A 14,851-nucleotide genomic window follows, 5' to 3' on the forward strand; every position below is an offset into this window, starting at 1 on the left:
AGAGAGATTAGTTGTGACATTTTTCAAATATATAAGCTAACAGAGTATCTGTTGAACTCAATTGAGAAGCATTTGTGCTTTTCCTTTATTACAAAAGCAAAAACGATAGTCACCAGAAGTTGTGGGATGATTTTTCTCTTTTCTTGAATAGGTAAAGTTCACTGCCCCATGCTTATTATATGGGGTTCTCAGAGAGTACCAGAAGATTGGGCTGGACTGGTTAGCCAAACTTTACAGGAAGAATCTCAATGGCATCTTGGCTGATGATGCTGGGCTTGGCAAGACTGTGCAGGTTATTGCCTTTTTTGCACATCTAGCTTGTAATGAAGGTAAGTAAATCTGATGTTTAAAGGTATTTGAAATATTGTCTGGATCTTAATTTCCGCGACGAGATTTTACAAGTACCCTTTATAGCTGTTTTCGGGGTAAAAAGGTAAATTGCTTTCTAGTAGCTACTATACATTTACAAGATAAATTATAGGGTTTCAAATATACATATTTAAATTACTTTTGGAAAATATGGATTTCTAAATTTCTGAAAAAAATATTGATTCTCTTAGACAAGCAACATTAACCTCCAGTGGTTGGTTATATTGGGGTTTTCTTTTTATCTTATTTTATTATCTTTTAATTCTTCTTGTATGAATGTTATCACTTTTATTTCATTCCTGTCTCTGTGTTTGTTGTAGGTAACTGGGGCCCGCACCTCATTGTGGTTAGGAGTTGTCATATATTGAAGTGGGAACTTGAATTGAAACGTTGGTGCCCTGGTTTGAAGATTCTTCTTTATTTTGGTGGCCAAAGAGAACTTAGAGCAAAGAGACAGGTATTGTTTTCTGACCTCTTGGTATGAGAGCATTTCTTCTTTATTACCATACCTGCTTTTTCCATTTTCTTCTTTACCTTCCAGTAATCAGTTTTTTCCCATAACCATACATGTATAGGAGAGAAGCAAAAAGTAGACATTGCAGAAGGAGAGACTTTTGTTAGAAACAGGGTCACATTTCCCAGTATGGAGTGGATGACCAAAGGAGGTTGGGCTGTCTATTTTTCAGGCAGTATAAGAGCTGGAGAAATCCTCTAGTCAATTTTAATTTTGGTCACTGTCCTTTGGAAGGGTTTCTAATGAAAAGTTTAAAGTGATGGTATCTTCCTCAGAGGCACTGGCTTCAGCAGGTTTTGGGGTAGCATTTGTCTCCTTTGAAAGAACTCTTGCCATGTTGTTTAGAGTCAATGCTACAATTCTGGAATGTCTGCTTCATAATTGATTACTTTTATTTTTGGAAGGAATGGACTGAACCCAACAGCTTCAATGTATGTATCACCTCCTACAAGCACTTCTTTAAAGGACACCAGGCCTTTGCCAAAATGAGATGGAAGTACCTGGTTGTTGATGAAATGCAGCAGATCAGGAACATGACAGAAAAACACTGGGAGGCGCTTTTCAGTCTCCGAAGGTTCGTCTGACATGTGTAGTATTTCTTTTCCTCATGAAAATAACTGAAACCATCCTCCACCCCTTATTTAAAAGTGAAGCAAGAATATAGGTGTTGGAAGAATTATGGTTGAACATTCCCATCAAATATATGTATTTAGGTGTGTGAACACACCCTACTAAGTGGGGATAAAATGCCAGCCATTTGCAATGTATACTTACTTCAAATTTCCTTTCAATTACACTTTTCTTTAGCATTTCTTTAGGGGCTCAATTTTTATATTTTATCATATAGTAAAAAGAAAAATTATCTCATACACTTTTAATAGTGAAATAAATAGTCTATATAAATAATACATATAAGATAAGTAATGAAATAGTATTTGACTGTTCCCCTTCCTTCTTCTCCCAAATCCCCACACTTCAGAATCCCTGCTTGTATTTAAAAGCAAGCAAACAACAAATTTTAGAAACGATAAGTGACTAGTTTTCGTACATTTATTTATATATGAGAGTATGGTTAGGTTAAATCCAAAGAAAATTGTACAGAGTTTTCTGAAAGGGTTACTATTGGAAATATACCTATGCTGTACTTTATCTGAAGACCTCAAATTTAATGAACTTCATTTTAAAAACGTTGAGATCAACAGGTCAAAATTAGTGCTTTAGAAATGAAAAAGATGTTAGGTGAACTAGTTATTAAGTAGACAAATTTTATATATTACACATTTGGGGTAAAAATATGATTCTGAATGTTTAATAACTTTTTGCTGTGGCACTACTGGAAGGTTCAGGAAAAACTTCATGTCCTGTAAACTTATTTTTTTTCTGTCAAGAAATAGCTAAAAAAGCTAAGGCTAACATTTCTGAGAGATTTGCTTTCCTAAGAATAATTGAACTGATCAAACATTAGGCCTGAGAGTTTACTGAGCAGTCAAAGAACTTTAAAAAATGCAAATAGAAAATTGTTAGCTTTTTTAAAAATCACATTTCTTACTGTTGATATTTGTCAGGATAGCAGAGATTTCTGAGGGATGAGAATAAGACTAATGAATTATTTTATTCCTCCTTTCACAGTCAACATCGTTTGCTCCTGATTGACACGCCTTTACATAATACCTTGATGGAATTGTGGACTATGGTGCACTTTCTGATTCCTGGGATTTCAAGACCATATTTGGATTTTCCAGTGAAAACTACTAGTGAAGAGAACCAAGATTATTGTCACAAACTTGTCATAAGGTTGCACAGAGTATGTCAAGTTTTTTCCTCTCTCTATCAGTATTTATTGTAGTGAACTATAAACTACTTAAAAAAAATCTTCATGGCCATATTCTGCCACTGAAGACAAATGTGGATTTCCAGAGATTCTCCAGTGGAACTAAAACCTAAGTGTTTCTCCACTGCTCAGTTTTAAGGATGAGTAATAGAGAAAAGGAATAAATTTTTAAAAACCCTTTAAATCATTTCTATCTATCACTTGCTAATGTGTGGATTATTGTTAATCTTCTAAGGTTTGCAAAGTGTAGGCCACCTTGGTACAGTATATAAGTGAAAACATAGTACATGATCTAAAGACACTTTTCTAAAAAGAAAAAACCAAGATAATTTGTTTGTAAAAAACAGAATTTTATTAGATGGGAATCTCTCTCTACCTTATTCTCTTTAGGGAGGAATCAATGAAGGAGCTAAAATCTGGAGTAGACTTAGAAAATGAAAAGGGACTAGCTTAGTGAATATAAAGGAAAATGATTCTTTTAGATTTAGGGAGCAGTGTAAGAGAAAGCTCAGCATCAGAAAGGAGATCAAGAGAAGTTTTGTCTGTCTAGAGTCAAGTAAGTGACTAGAGTAGTGAAGGAAATAAGAGTTTAGCTAGTTCTGGGAACCCCAGTGAATGTGTTCAAACCCAGAGTGAGATACCCAGGAACCATTAGTGACAATAGTGATGTGTTCAGCTACAGGTAGGATATTCAAAATCACTCACTCTCCACGAGCCAGAAGTATAGGATAGTTTTTACCTAAATGTTCAGGTTTATATAACAGCTTATATAAGCAGATCAGCCATCTAGTCTGTTTATGTGAATCTAGTTTTCTTTCACACATTATAATGGATAATAAGAGTTTCTATGACAAAACTTGTGTATTTTCCTAGATGATACAGCCATTCATTTTACGAAGATCAAAGAGAGATGTTGAAAAACAACTCAGTAAGAAATACGAGCATGTGTTAAAGTGTCGCCTTTCTAATCGCCAGAAGGCCTTGTATGATGATGTGATCCTCCAACCAGGGTGAGGCCTGCAGGACTCCATCACTTCCTTCTTTGTCTTTCCTTTCCCAAAACCCTTCTGAGGCCTGGCCCACAGAGGGCATCCTGTCCATCACTGACAGCTGATGCTTGGGTAGATGGGTGGAGGGGCCCACCTGCTGTGTGTGCATCATCATGTGTGGTCCTGGGCCGCCCTCTGGGCCTGCACAGCCAGCTGGAAGCCTACATTCTAAGGACTGTGGCTTTGAGGCAGAATGACACAAATGCATGATTGTGGATGAAAGAACAGAATCTAGAATAAGGGCATTTTAAAATAAATTTTGAGGGGCAGCTAGGTGGCATAGAGATCAGAGCACCAGTTCTAGAATCAGGAGGGCCTGAATTCAAATGTGAATTCAGACATTTGACACTTACTAGATGTGTGATTCTGGGCAAGTCACTTACTTAACACTGACTACCTTGCAGAACAACTAAATAAATAAACAAACAAATGAAATAAAATAAGTTCTTCATGTCCACTCTGATCAGCTAATGGAATGAAGGCTGACAGGGTCCTCTTTCTGTGTTCATAGAACTCAGGAAGCTCTCAAGAGTGGACAGTTTGTCAGTGTCCTACATGTTCTGATGAAGCTGCAGAGGATCTGTAACCATCCTGACCTCATTGACCCCAGGCTCTCAGGTGCTTCATATGTGCTGGAAGCCCTCGAGTTCAGGACTGCTGCCACCATTGTGCAGGCACTGGAGCGTGGGCTCTGGAAGGTGAGTGGATTGTTTGCCCATTGCCCACTCTGGGTGTGCTATTGTTTCTCCTGATGAGGGATGGTCCCCACTTCATTAGTAAGATCCTGTAAGCCAGTGGTTAACTTGTAACTTTTTGTATGGCATTTGGACCAACCGTCATTATTGGACATTTTGAAAATAAAGTCTTTGCTTTTGCTTTAACCTAGGACACTGACATGTCTATATTTGATCTGATTGGGGTAGAAAATAAAATGACGCATTATGAAGCCCAGGTACTACCCAAACAAAAGATAAGCAGGAAGCTGATGGAGGAGATCTACACCTCACCTGTGCCCCAGTCAAGGCCCCGGCCTGTCAAAATCAAGCCCAACAGGTAAGCTTCACTGCATGGGAGAAAGCTCCTTGCAGTCAACGAGCTATTGGCCTCTTGGGTTTAAGTGAGAGAAAAGAGGGGGCAGACTTCAGGAATGTGACCTGTTCTAGGAGTCAAAGGAGTGATTGGGAGAGTCTAGAGGATCTAGATTTGAATCTCTCTTTTGACACATACTTATGGTATGCCCCTGGAACAGTCTCAATTGTCCCTCTCAGTGAAATTCCAGTGTACCTTGAGTAGGGAGAATGTCCTCCCAGGGAATTTCCTGTACCAATGAATTGTAGATCCTGATCCCAAAAGGGTTGGATGACTACATGGTCACATTCTTCCTGTTTTGCTCTGTGAGGTCTGGCTCCTTCATCAGTTGGATCTTAGACTTGAATGAGGACAGGGTAGAGTGAATATTTTTATGTATAGGAAAACCAGATCAAGCCTACTACAGGGGCTTTGATTGCATCAATTTTGGAGAGACATACTTTCCAAGCATAGATTTCTCTATTAGGCTAAATCACCAGTGTCTGCAGCACATAATGGGACAAGTATGTTTACTCAGATGATACTGAATGTTGCCAAATCCCTTCTTGACAATTGTCCCCGTTCATCTTCTGCTAATACTGTTTCTGCAGTGACTTTGACTTACACCATGGATTAGGTAGAAAGAAGGACCTCTTTGCTTTGGGACCACTTTTAGGCCATCATGAACTCTTTGTCTTCCTTTTGGTTTCTGATCTTCCTGCTCATCCCTTCCTTTGGAAGAGTCAGATCTGATGAGCACATTCTTGTTTCCAGACCATCCCAAAGTGATGGTTAATTCAGCTGGAAAGGTAGAGGTGAAGCTCCATTGCAGTGGCTGCTTTTCTGTTCCCTGAAAATATTGTCAAGTGCAAAATCATATGCATGAGATATAGATTATATTGGGTTTGACTTGGATGAGATACAATATAAAGTAATCCTTTATATCCTTAATGTGACTGAGAATCATATTTTAAAGGAAGATCAACAAGAGTCTGTTCTCATTTACAATGGGAATATTTTTAATATTTTGCAATTGGCTGCTTTCTGCTAATTCTGATTTTCAGATTATTCCAACCAGTGCAGTATGGACAAAAGCCAGAGGGCAAAACAGTTGTTTTTCCAAGCCCTCAAATACAGCGTATGGTCCCCACAGTCCCCAGAAGCCAGCCACAAGTTCGAGGAAGATCCCCCATTGTAGATCAAGGTAAGAAGAGGCACTGTTATATTGCAGATGATTAAAATATGCCAGTATTATAGATCTTAAGCTATCCTACCTGGTCTGTACAACACAGAGCTCACTAGCACGTTGGTAGTGTATTGGCAAATTCTACTTTAGGAGTTCTAAGTGGTGGAATATGGATTGGGCAATGGTATTTCTGAATATGCTTTGGCTTAGATAATTAATCTTTAGCAGGCAATTAGATTGGGTTTTTGTAAAAAGGAGTTATTTCCAAGATGGATATTTTGTAAGAACGTATCTTAATATCAGCTTGAAAAGTTTCTTTTAAATTTAAGTTGTTTAAAGTAATAGTTGAAACCTCTAACAGCTTTGCCCAAACAAACCTTATTGATTACAGCGGCCGCAGCACAGTTTCAAACAACTCAGGCTCCTCCCGGTGCTCCAAGACGCCAGCCAGCAGCGACCTTCACCACAGCAACTAGCACAGCCAATCCTGTGAAACAGCGGGGTCAGAACTCAGCCCAGGCCTCCCAGCTAGGCCAGCCCCAGCCCCAGCCCCAGGTCCCCTCGCACACCATCCAACAGAGTGTGCTTCCTCAGAGGCTGGTACTGACCTCTCAGGCCCAGGCACGGTTGCCTAGTAAGTGGCCTCCCCTTTCCAGGTTCCTCTCATTGATTTCTTACAGTGAGGTTAAGCTACTAAACACCTAAAATGTGTTCAGCCATTTGTTTCCCACTGTTTCAATCCAGTTCACTCACTTCATTGCTTTTGTCAATATGAATCTTAAGTGGGACAAGAAACGGTAGGATTTCAGACAATTTATTTTCCTATTTCTGCATGCTCTTCTATTGGGAGGATTTCCTTCAGATCAAATACTTTAGCTTTTTTTTCCAATTCATTTATATTAAATACTGATTTGTATTGGAATAGTCTTTTAATCTAAGATGCATTCATTGCAAGTGTTGTGGAAGGAAGTAAGAGAAGGAGGGAGGGAAAGAAGGAGAGAGAGAGGGAGGAAAAAGGAAAGAAGGGAGGGAGGAAAGAAGGAAGGAAGGAAGACAAGGATAAAGGAAGGGGAGACAAAAGAGGGAAGGAAGGAAGGGAGGAAAGGAGGGAGGGAGAAGACTCTATGGGAAGGTATGAGGCCCTGCTTGGTGGCATAAGTGTTGCCTTCACAGCGGTAAGGAAGCTGTAATTCTGTCATCGGGGAGGTACACCTACAGTAATGTCTGTGCCTTCTGTATCATGGATTGGATGATTTTATCACATGGTGTTATGTGACTGTTCAAGTAGATTTAATAATGTATATCACATGAGAGGATGTGATAATGTATATCACATGAGAGGGAAAGCTTCCCTTGAATCCCAGAACATCTGCCCATCTAGATGTCCTCAATATTGTCATGAAAGAGTGGGGCTCCTGCTCTGTTTATTGACCGACCTGAGAATTATTCAAGACATTGATGCAGTTTACTCTTTTTTTTTTTTTTCAGGTGGGGAGGTGATGAAGGGTGCTCAGCGGGCTCCTCTCACAGCAAATCAAGGCAGGATAGCTCAGCCAGAGAGTCCCGTGACCCTGCAGTTTCAGGGCAATAAGTTCACTCTGTCCCACAGTCAGCTCTGCCAGCTCACTGCCGGCCAGCCTCTGCAGCTTCAAGGTGCTGTCACCTTCGAGGGGCTGACTTACCCACAGCCTGGGGGGGGGAGGCTTCTATCAGAGAGGGGACGCTATCCTAAGGAGCGCTTCCAGGCTCTTCTTCCCAAGACATGATGCATACCTTGTTTGAGGGCATTTTCAGAGTTTTTTACCTCTTAGAAAGCAGGCAATGCAGACAGGTTGTTTTGGGAAGGTTTTTAACTGGAAGATGACTGCCCTTCATTGGTCGTTATGAAGGACGCTGGCTAGAGCTTTCCCAAAATCATGTGGTCTGGTAGTGGGGAGGAGCATCGGATAGGTTCTGATGTGGAATGAGAAAGACTCAGGAGGGGGGGCAGTGCTGGGGCTTGAGAGGAAGCTCTCTGAGGAACATGCAGCCATAAAACATTTGTGAGGGAAGGGGCCCTAGAGACGATGTGGGCCAGCACCACCAGATAAGTCTCAAGGACATGAGTTACTCACTAGAGCTGGTCCTGCCCTGAGACTCCGGTCTGCTGACCTTCCCACATCTGCCCCCCTGCTCCCCATGTCCTGATTAATGGCCTTGTCCATAGCTGTGTCTTATTTCTCTAGATGCTGGAGAGGTTTTGTGGGCTATCTTTTGTCTTCTATGGAAACAAGTAATACTTAGAGCCCCTACATAGCATTTCTTCTGTCTGTCTTTATAGTATTTACTTTAGCAACAGTAACAATAGCTACTATTTAAATAGTGCATGTGTTGACACATGGGCACTTAATAATGCTGACAGATTGAGAATCTCCCTTGGCTTCCTAGTGCTGCCTCCATCAGAGCTCTGCCAGGGAGCCCTTTGCTCTGGCTCTTTTCTCTTCACTCTGTTTTGTGCCACTCTGCACCAAAGATGAATGAACAAGGCTGCTTCAGAGCCTCCAGCCTCTTGTGTTGGAAGCTATTGCTTCTCTGTTGCCCATAAAGTAGGATCTAATCTTTTTGATGAACTAGATTTGAAAAGTAGGCTTTAGGTAGCAGTATTCCTTCTAAAATACAAATAATTTATCACTTCAAACTTTTTTTTCCTAATTTTGAATTTTTTAATGCTCTCAAATAATTGGAAACTTATGTGAAAATTATCAAAGTAAAAAGGATATATAGAAACAAAATTTGTTGAGAGGAATAGCAGATCAGAATAAAGCTAATTGGGTTGAATAAGAAGATATGTATTCCTTCTATTTTCCTACATTTTGCCATTGTATTTGGTAAATAATTGATGCAGTGAATTGATATAAAAATTTGATAGCATTAAGATCACCAGTGTCATACCTATGTTTATTTTAGGTCAGACATTCTTGAAAAGGTTATTCTTTGTCTGTTAAAGTAATTGATACTTTCTTTTTAAATTATGACTCTCCATTAAACTGCTTTATTGCAGGAAATGTTCTTCAGATTGTTTCTGCACCAGGACAGCAGTATTTGCGTCCCCAAGCATCTCTTGTTATGCAAACCATGTCTCAGACTGGGACTGGGCAAAATGTTCCCAGCACTCCAGGAAATCAGCATCAAGGACATATGCTAGGTTCTACAGCAGTTGCTCACCAAGGTAGGTCACTTTCTTAACCAGGCCCGGCCTGCTTTAAATCTTAGTTCCACATTCTCAGAGGCATTGAATCCTTTTATTAGATAAAAATTTTATGCAATAAAGCTTTTTCATATTTTAACCCATAAAGTTATTCTAGAGTTCCAGAATGACATCGATAACTTAGTCATAGTCATAACATTTTTGTGAGAACATTGAAGGTCAGATTCTGTCTCATGGAACTTGAGAAGGGATGGGATACCCATCTGTTAATTCATTCAACAAACATTCCTAAGCATTACTTAAGATTAACTGTGTGCAAATCAGTGAATTAGATCCCGTGTGGAATATGATGAAGAATAAAACATGGATTTTACCCTTAAGGTACTTAAAACAATCCTACTAGATACTGTGAAATTACTCACAGAAGAGCCTGTGGTAGAGTCATGATAATCCCACAGGGGCTGATAACCCCAACCCTGCTTCAGATAATCCTGCAGACATGGGTAAACTGGTGACCCAGATCCTCCGCTAGGCAGCTAAAACCCTTTGTAACTTTCCCCCTATTAGCTTTCTGGTTTTCTCAAACTTTTCTCCCCCAACCTGTTCTTGTAGATCCAGTGGCCTCCTGACTATTACAACAAGCAGCTCACAAGGCTCTGGGAGGATTCTCCCACTGGTCTCTAGGTCTTGGATGCCTTCCTCTTTCTCTCTGCCTTTTGGCTTCGTTGGCTTCCTTTACCTTCCACTAAAATCCCATCTTTGACAGGAAGCCTATCCCAGCCCTCCTTAATTCTAATGTCTTCCCTCTCTGAGCTAGTTCTTATTTATCCTATGTATGGTTTGTTTGCACATTGTCTCTCCAGTGAGATTGTGCATTCTTTGAGGGCAGGGTTGTTTATTGCTTCTTTCGGTGCCCCTAGTGCTTAGCATAGTATCTTGCACATTGTAGGTGCCTTTTAAATGTTTATGAACATTGACCAGTATGTTGAAAGAACTACAAATGTTTAACCTGGAGTGAAAAAGATTTAAGGAGGATATGATAGTAGGTTTCAGGTATTTGAGAGCAGTTTTCTTCTGAAGCAGTTTTCTGCAAAAGTTATAGAGAGGCAGGTTTACAAAAAACTCAGCAAGTAATACTGTTCCAAAATGGAGCTCCTGTCTTGGAGGAATTCAAGCAAAGACTTGCTGTCACATCCTAATCCCCCTGACCCCACTAGGATTTTCTTGGTAGATACTAGAGAGTTGTGCCATTTCCTTCTTTAGCTCATTTTACAGATAAGGAAACTGAGGCAACAGAGTTAAGTGACATGGCTAGGGTTACATAGCTGGTGAGTGTCTGAAGCCGGATTTGAACTCATGAGGAGTCTTCCTGAGTCCAGGCTTAGCAGGTACTCACTACCTAGCCATCTCATAAGCAGAGGCTAGATAACTCTTTGTCATGGCTATTGTCGAGATCATTCTTTGTTCAACTGCAGAGCTGGCTTTTGTGGTCCCTTATAACTCTAAAATTCTGGTTCTGTGAATCTTGACTTTATTAAATGAGAATTCTGTGCAGTGCACCTTTTTAAGTTCTTGTTCTATAAAGGTATTCTCTGATCTTAAATAGCACATTGTAAATGATTCCATCAACTCATTAACAAGACATAGAATCTTGTGTGATAGTATTAGGGAGCAGAGCATAGATACTCAGAGAGGTCAAGTCCTTTCATTCATTCAACAAACATTCCTAAACACTTTTGTGGGTAATGCCCTGAGGGTGCCCCTGCTGGGAACATAAAGTAAAACTTGATCGATGCCTACAAGGAACTTACAATGATGTTATTACAATTCAGGGGCAGTGAGTGACTCCCATTCACTCCAAGAGGTCTCCCACTTGGCAGTCTTAGAGGATTCACACTTAGCAGTCTTGTTGTTACCTTAGTGAAATTAGAGCATTCTAATCATGTTTGGGAGGGGAAATAAAAAAACAAAACAAAACCCTCCTCTTTATTTCTCAGCTGGTACACCCAGCAGAACTGCAGTTGTTAACCTGTCTTCTGGGGAACAAAGAATCATATCCAAATCAGCAGGAACTCAAACCCAGGTAATTGTTTACTTGGTATTAAATTAAAGTTTACAAATATATGGAGTTTTTTTTATTTTTAACTTTTAAAAAATCAGTTCTGTGGTTTCATTGGTGTAAGGAATTTCCTTGGGGGCAACTCCTGCTATTGCACTCAACCCCATCTCTGCAATTTATAGTTTTAAAGAGTTACCTAGGTGTTTGAGGTTAGTCACACAACCAATATATGTCAAATGTGAGACATTTAATCTTTCTTACTTTGAGTCCAGTTCTTAAATAAAAGAGTTAGATGATTAAGTGGTTTTTATCTGTCACAAATTTTGCTGAAAATTCCAAGTATTTGCTAAAATTTTAAATTTTACATTGCATAATTTTTTTTCATGAAGTGACAAGTATTAAAATGTTTTAATATATCAAGCAGCTTAATTTCACTTGCCACTGTTGACCATTAGCAATTTACATTTAAAAAAACACATACTTTTCTATCTTGTCTCTATCTCTGGGGTGGATGAAGATATCATTGGCAGAAAAAAGCAGACTTTTAAAAGAGCGTCTCGATAGGATATTTTCTGGCAATGAACGGCGTTGTTCCAGAGCTCCTGTTTATGGCAGAGATGTGTTGGGAATTTGCTCATTATTTGGGGAAAGGAAAACACCTCAGCATTATTACCCTGAAGACAAATGGAGGTGGGCCGGCTTAGTGAATTGTTGTCCTTCCTCATGCACACCAGAAAGTTCAGCAGACCCACTGCAGTATTTGAGACTGACATCACAACAACAGAATGAATGTCTACAGGATGCCATTAAAAGGTTATCATTTCCAGATGTTCTTACTGTCATGTGAATAAATTCAAAGAATCAGTAATATTTTCTAGTATTAGAAAACCTGTTTTGTTTTCATGAAGTTTTGACAGAAAATTGATTTTTAGAAATAAGCATTATGATTTTCTCATTTTTGTTGAGGAGTTTAAAAAAAACCCCAACAAAACATTCTGCACTAATTTCTGCTTTTTTGGTTGGTCCTAAATAAGCTTATATATTTTAATTATGTAATTATGGAGAGTTTTGGAATTTTTGTGATCCAATTTTTAAGGTAATCTGTAAAATTGAAACACATTAAAGTGCTTATTATTGTAACCATGTTCTGTACATTGAAATGTACATTGAAACTGAAATATTTTGAGATTAAGCCAGGCTGAATGAAGAGTGTTTCTTGTGATAATACAACTCAGAGTTTTAAAAAGTGTTTTGAAATTTAAACTTTCCTACATACTAGTGTTTTATGGTTTCTATGGCTTTTATGCTTGCCAAGTAAGCTCCAAAAATAGTTTTGTGATTAGCAGAATTTATATTGTTTTTGAGTTAATGCTTGCCTCATGTTGAAGGGTTGAATTTTAGAGGTCATTTTAGGCATATGCCAGTAACATTTTCCATGTTCATTCTGATGATTTATATTTAATTATTTAATGATCGTCAGAATTCATCCGTAAGCCACTCATAATAATATAGGTGAAAGCTTGTTAAATAGTCCCAGGGTCACCCTTTTCTCTGGGATCTGTGCTCATTCTCTGAATAGCCACATACGCATCTGGCAGAAGTTGAAATGAGCCCCAAATTTAAGTTTTAGGTTTCTGTTATGTGTGGGAGAATTCTCAGTATTTCATAAAACTAAACTATGTGACTAGATCCCCAAGGGATGGAGGGTCCCAATCTCCCAGCTAGAATTTCAGGGTCCTTGCACAAATGGTTTGTGGAGTACCATCCCCCCAGGCTTTCCCTGCATGATCCCAAGTAATGACATGCCCACTGACAGGGGGAAGAAACTGATTTATCCAAAGGGAATCAGGCTTACAGAGGACCATGGACAGTAGTGGCTGGCCACATAGGACTTCATTGGGTTCTTTTCTGCCGTGACTAGGATGGAGAAAAGAGAGAAGGAGAAGCTACTTGTCCTTGCAGGCAGCTTGGGGGGAAGATAAGCAGGGGTAAGGGTTTTCTCCTCTTCCCTTACCAATCAGGCTGCAGAGGCCCTGGGTGTCAGCTGCTGAGGATGGTACAGGGGCCCTTCCTTTTTTCTTCAGAGAGTTATTGAATTCTGCAGATGACATTTGTGAAAAGCATGACCCAGAAAGGAGAAGGTACTTATCTAAGATCACACAGGTAGTGAAATAGCAGTAGTGGAGCCAACATTTGAATCCAACTCCTTTGCTACTATGTGCCCTACTTTTCTGAGTCTTGCGCTTTAGCTCTGACCTAAATTCTTGATGTCTATGTAACTTTCAGAAAGTTTCTAACCTTTTTCAGTTTTTGTATGAAAAGGGATAACATCCCTCCCTAAGTCTTAGTGGCTAAGCCCTGGAGAGACACTCAGAGGTAGAGTTATTGCCAGGTGGCCCAGAGCTAGTAGAAAGGAAGATTTGAATCTTGGTCTTCCTCATTCCATGGCACCCCACCTTTCTTCATGTGAGCATGTCATGGGCTAAAGTGTTTCTGAATATGATAACATATAGTGGAGCACAATGACAGCCTTCAGCTCGGTCATTTCAAAGTGGTGGGGAGGGGAAAGACTAGGGCCTTTGTAGTGTTAGGTGTGGCCTCTGGCTGACTTGAGGGGTCTCCTGAGGGCTCCTCAGGGACTAATGTGTTTGGAATTTGACATTGCCCACAGGGTGCTCCGAGTGCTACCAGCTGTGATCGCTGCACCCCCCCACCTCTGCATGTCAAATCCTTCTCCATCGTACAGCCAGAAAATGAACCTCTTTAGACACAATCTCAAGCTGGAGCTGGCTCCTTATTTACAACAACTACAGCGGATAGCAGCTCCTCATTCATTAGAATTCCCTGATCTCCGGCTGGTGCAGTGTGATTCAGGTATGGGGAAAAACAAGTGCTCTGGGTAGTATTGATTTGGCTAACTAACAGCTTGCTGACTTACTTTGGTCTCTCTTATTTCATTTAAAATAGGCAAATTAGAAGCTCTGGCAGTCTTGCTTCAGAGACTGAAATCAGAAGGCCGGCGGGTGCTAATTTTGTCTCAGATGATTTTGATGCTAGATATCTTGGAGTTATTTTTGAACTTTCATTTCCTTACATTCATCAGGATTGACGAATATGCCAGTTATGAGCAGCGTCAGGTGAGATATAGTTAGGTTTTAAGCTATTCACAAGGATGGACCTATATGAGTACTCAGTTGAAAACCCAGAAATAATCAAATAGTAATGATAATGATAATAACAACAATAATACTTCTGTAGGGCAATGAGGCTTACAAAATATGCCAAATCAAATGCATAACTTATGTAAATAAGGGCCCCTGAGAACCTAATGAATAGTGTGGAGGAAGAGAAAAACCTATAATTGGAAACACTGAATTCCTTTTACAAAGCCTTGTTCCTGAGTTCTCAAGCACTGCATCCAGGGAAAACATGAGCTCTGGCAGCTTCTGCCAGGCTCAAGAGGCTTCTAGTCTAATCCTCATTATGCTGGTAGGACCAGCATACCTGAGTCCAGAGGTGCTGAACACTAGCTGGCTCTTTTGATCCTGACAACTCTTTAACCCAATTTTTCAAGCTATAGATAGAGAT

At 39.8% G+C, this 14,851-nt stretch overlaps 1 protein-coding gene across 1 annotated transcript in view; it reads left to right on the forward strand.

Annotated features, from left to right (window-relative positions):
* LOC141560992 (E1A-binding protein p400-like) overlaps positions 1 to 14,851 on the forward strand; it is a 128,364-nt gene that overhangs the window by 74,217 nt on the left and 39,296 nt on the right. Inside the window, exons 17-31 of the mRNA XM_074299877.1 lie at positions 152 to 329; positions 690 to 826; positions 1,288 to 1,457; positions 2,513 to 2,687; positions 3,588 to 3,724; positions 4,275 to 4,461; positions 4,650 to 4,816; positions 5,896 to 6,035; positions 6,409 to 6,651; positions 7,506 to 7,670; positions 9,058 to 9,225; positions 11,202 to 11,287; positions 11,781 to 12,076; positions 13,935 to 14,137; positions 14,231 to 14,400. Of these exons, the coding sequence (XP_074155978.1) occupies positions 152 to 329; positions 690 to 826; positions 1,288 to 1,457; positions 2,513 to 2,687; positions 3,588 to 3,724; positions 4,275 to 4,461; positions 4,650 to 4,816; positions 5,896 to 6,035; positions 6,409 to 6,651; positions 7,506 to 7,670; positions 9,058 to 9,225; positions 11,202 to 11,287; positions 11,781 to 12,076; positions 13,935 to 14,137; positions 14,231 to 14,400 (2,622 nt within the window). The remainder of the gene's footprint in view (positions 1 to 151; positions 330 to 689; positions 827 to 1,287; positions 1,458 to 2,512; positions 2,688 to 3,587; positions 3,725 to 4,274; positions 4,462 to 4,649; positions 4,817 to 5,895; positions 6,036 to 6,408; positions 6,652 to 7,505; positions 7,671 to 9,057; positions 9,226 to 11,201; positions 11,288 to 11,780; positions 12,077 to 13,934; positions 14,138 to 14,230; positions 14,401 to 14,851) is intronic.

This window comes from Sminthopsis crassicaudata, chromosome 1, assembly GCF_048593235.1.
Source record: "Sminthopsis crassicaudata isolate SCR6 chromosome 1, ASM4859323v1, whole genome shotgun sequence".
NCBI classification, from domain to species: domain Eukaryota; kingdom Metazoa; phylum Chordata; class Mammalia; order Dasyuromorphia; family Dasyuridae; genus Sminthopsis; species Sminthopsis crassicaudata.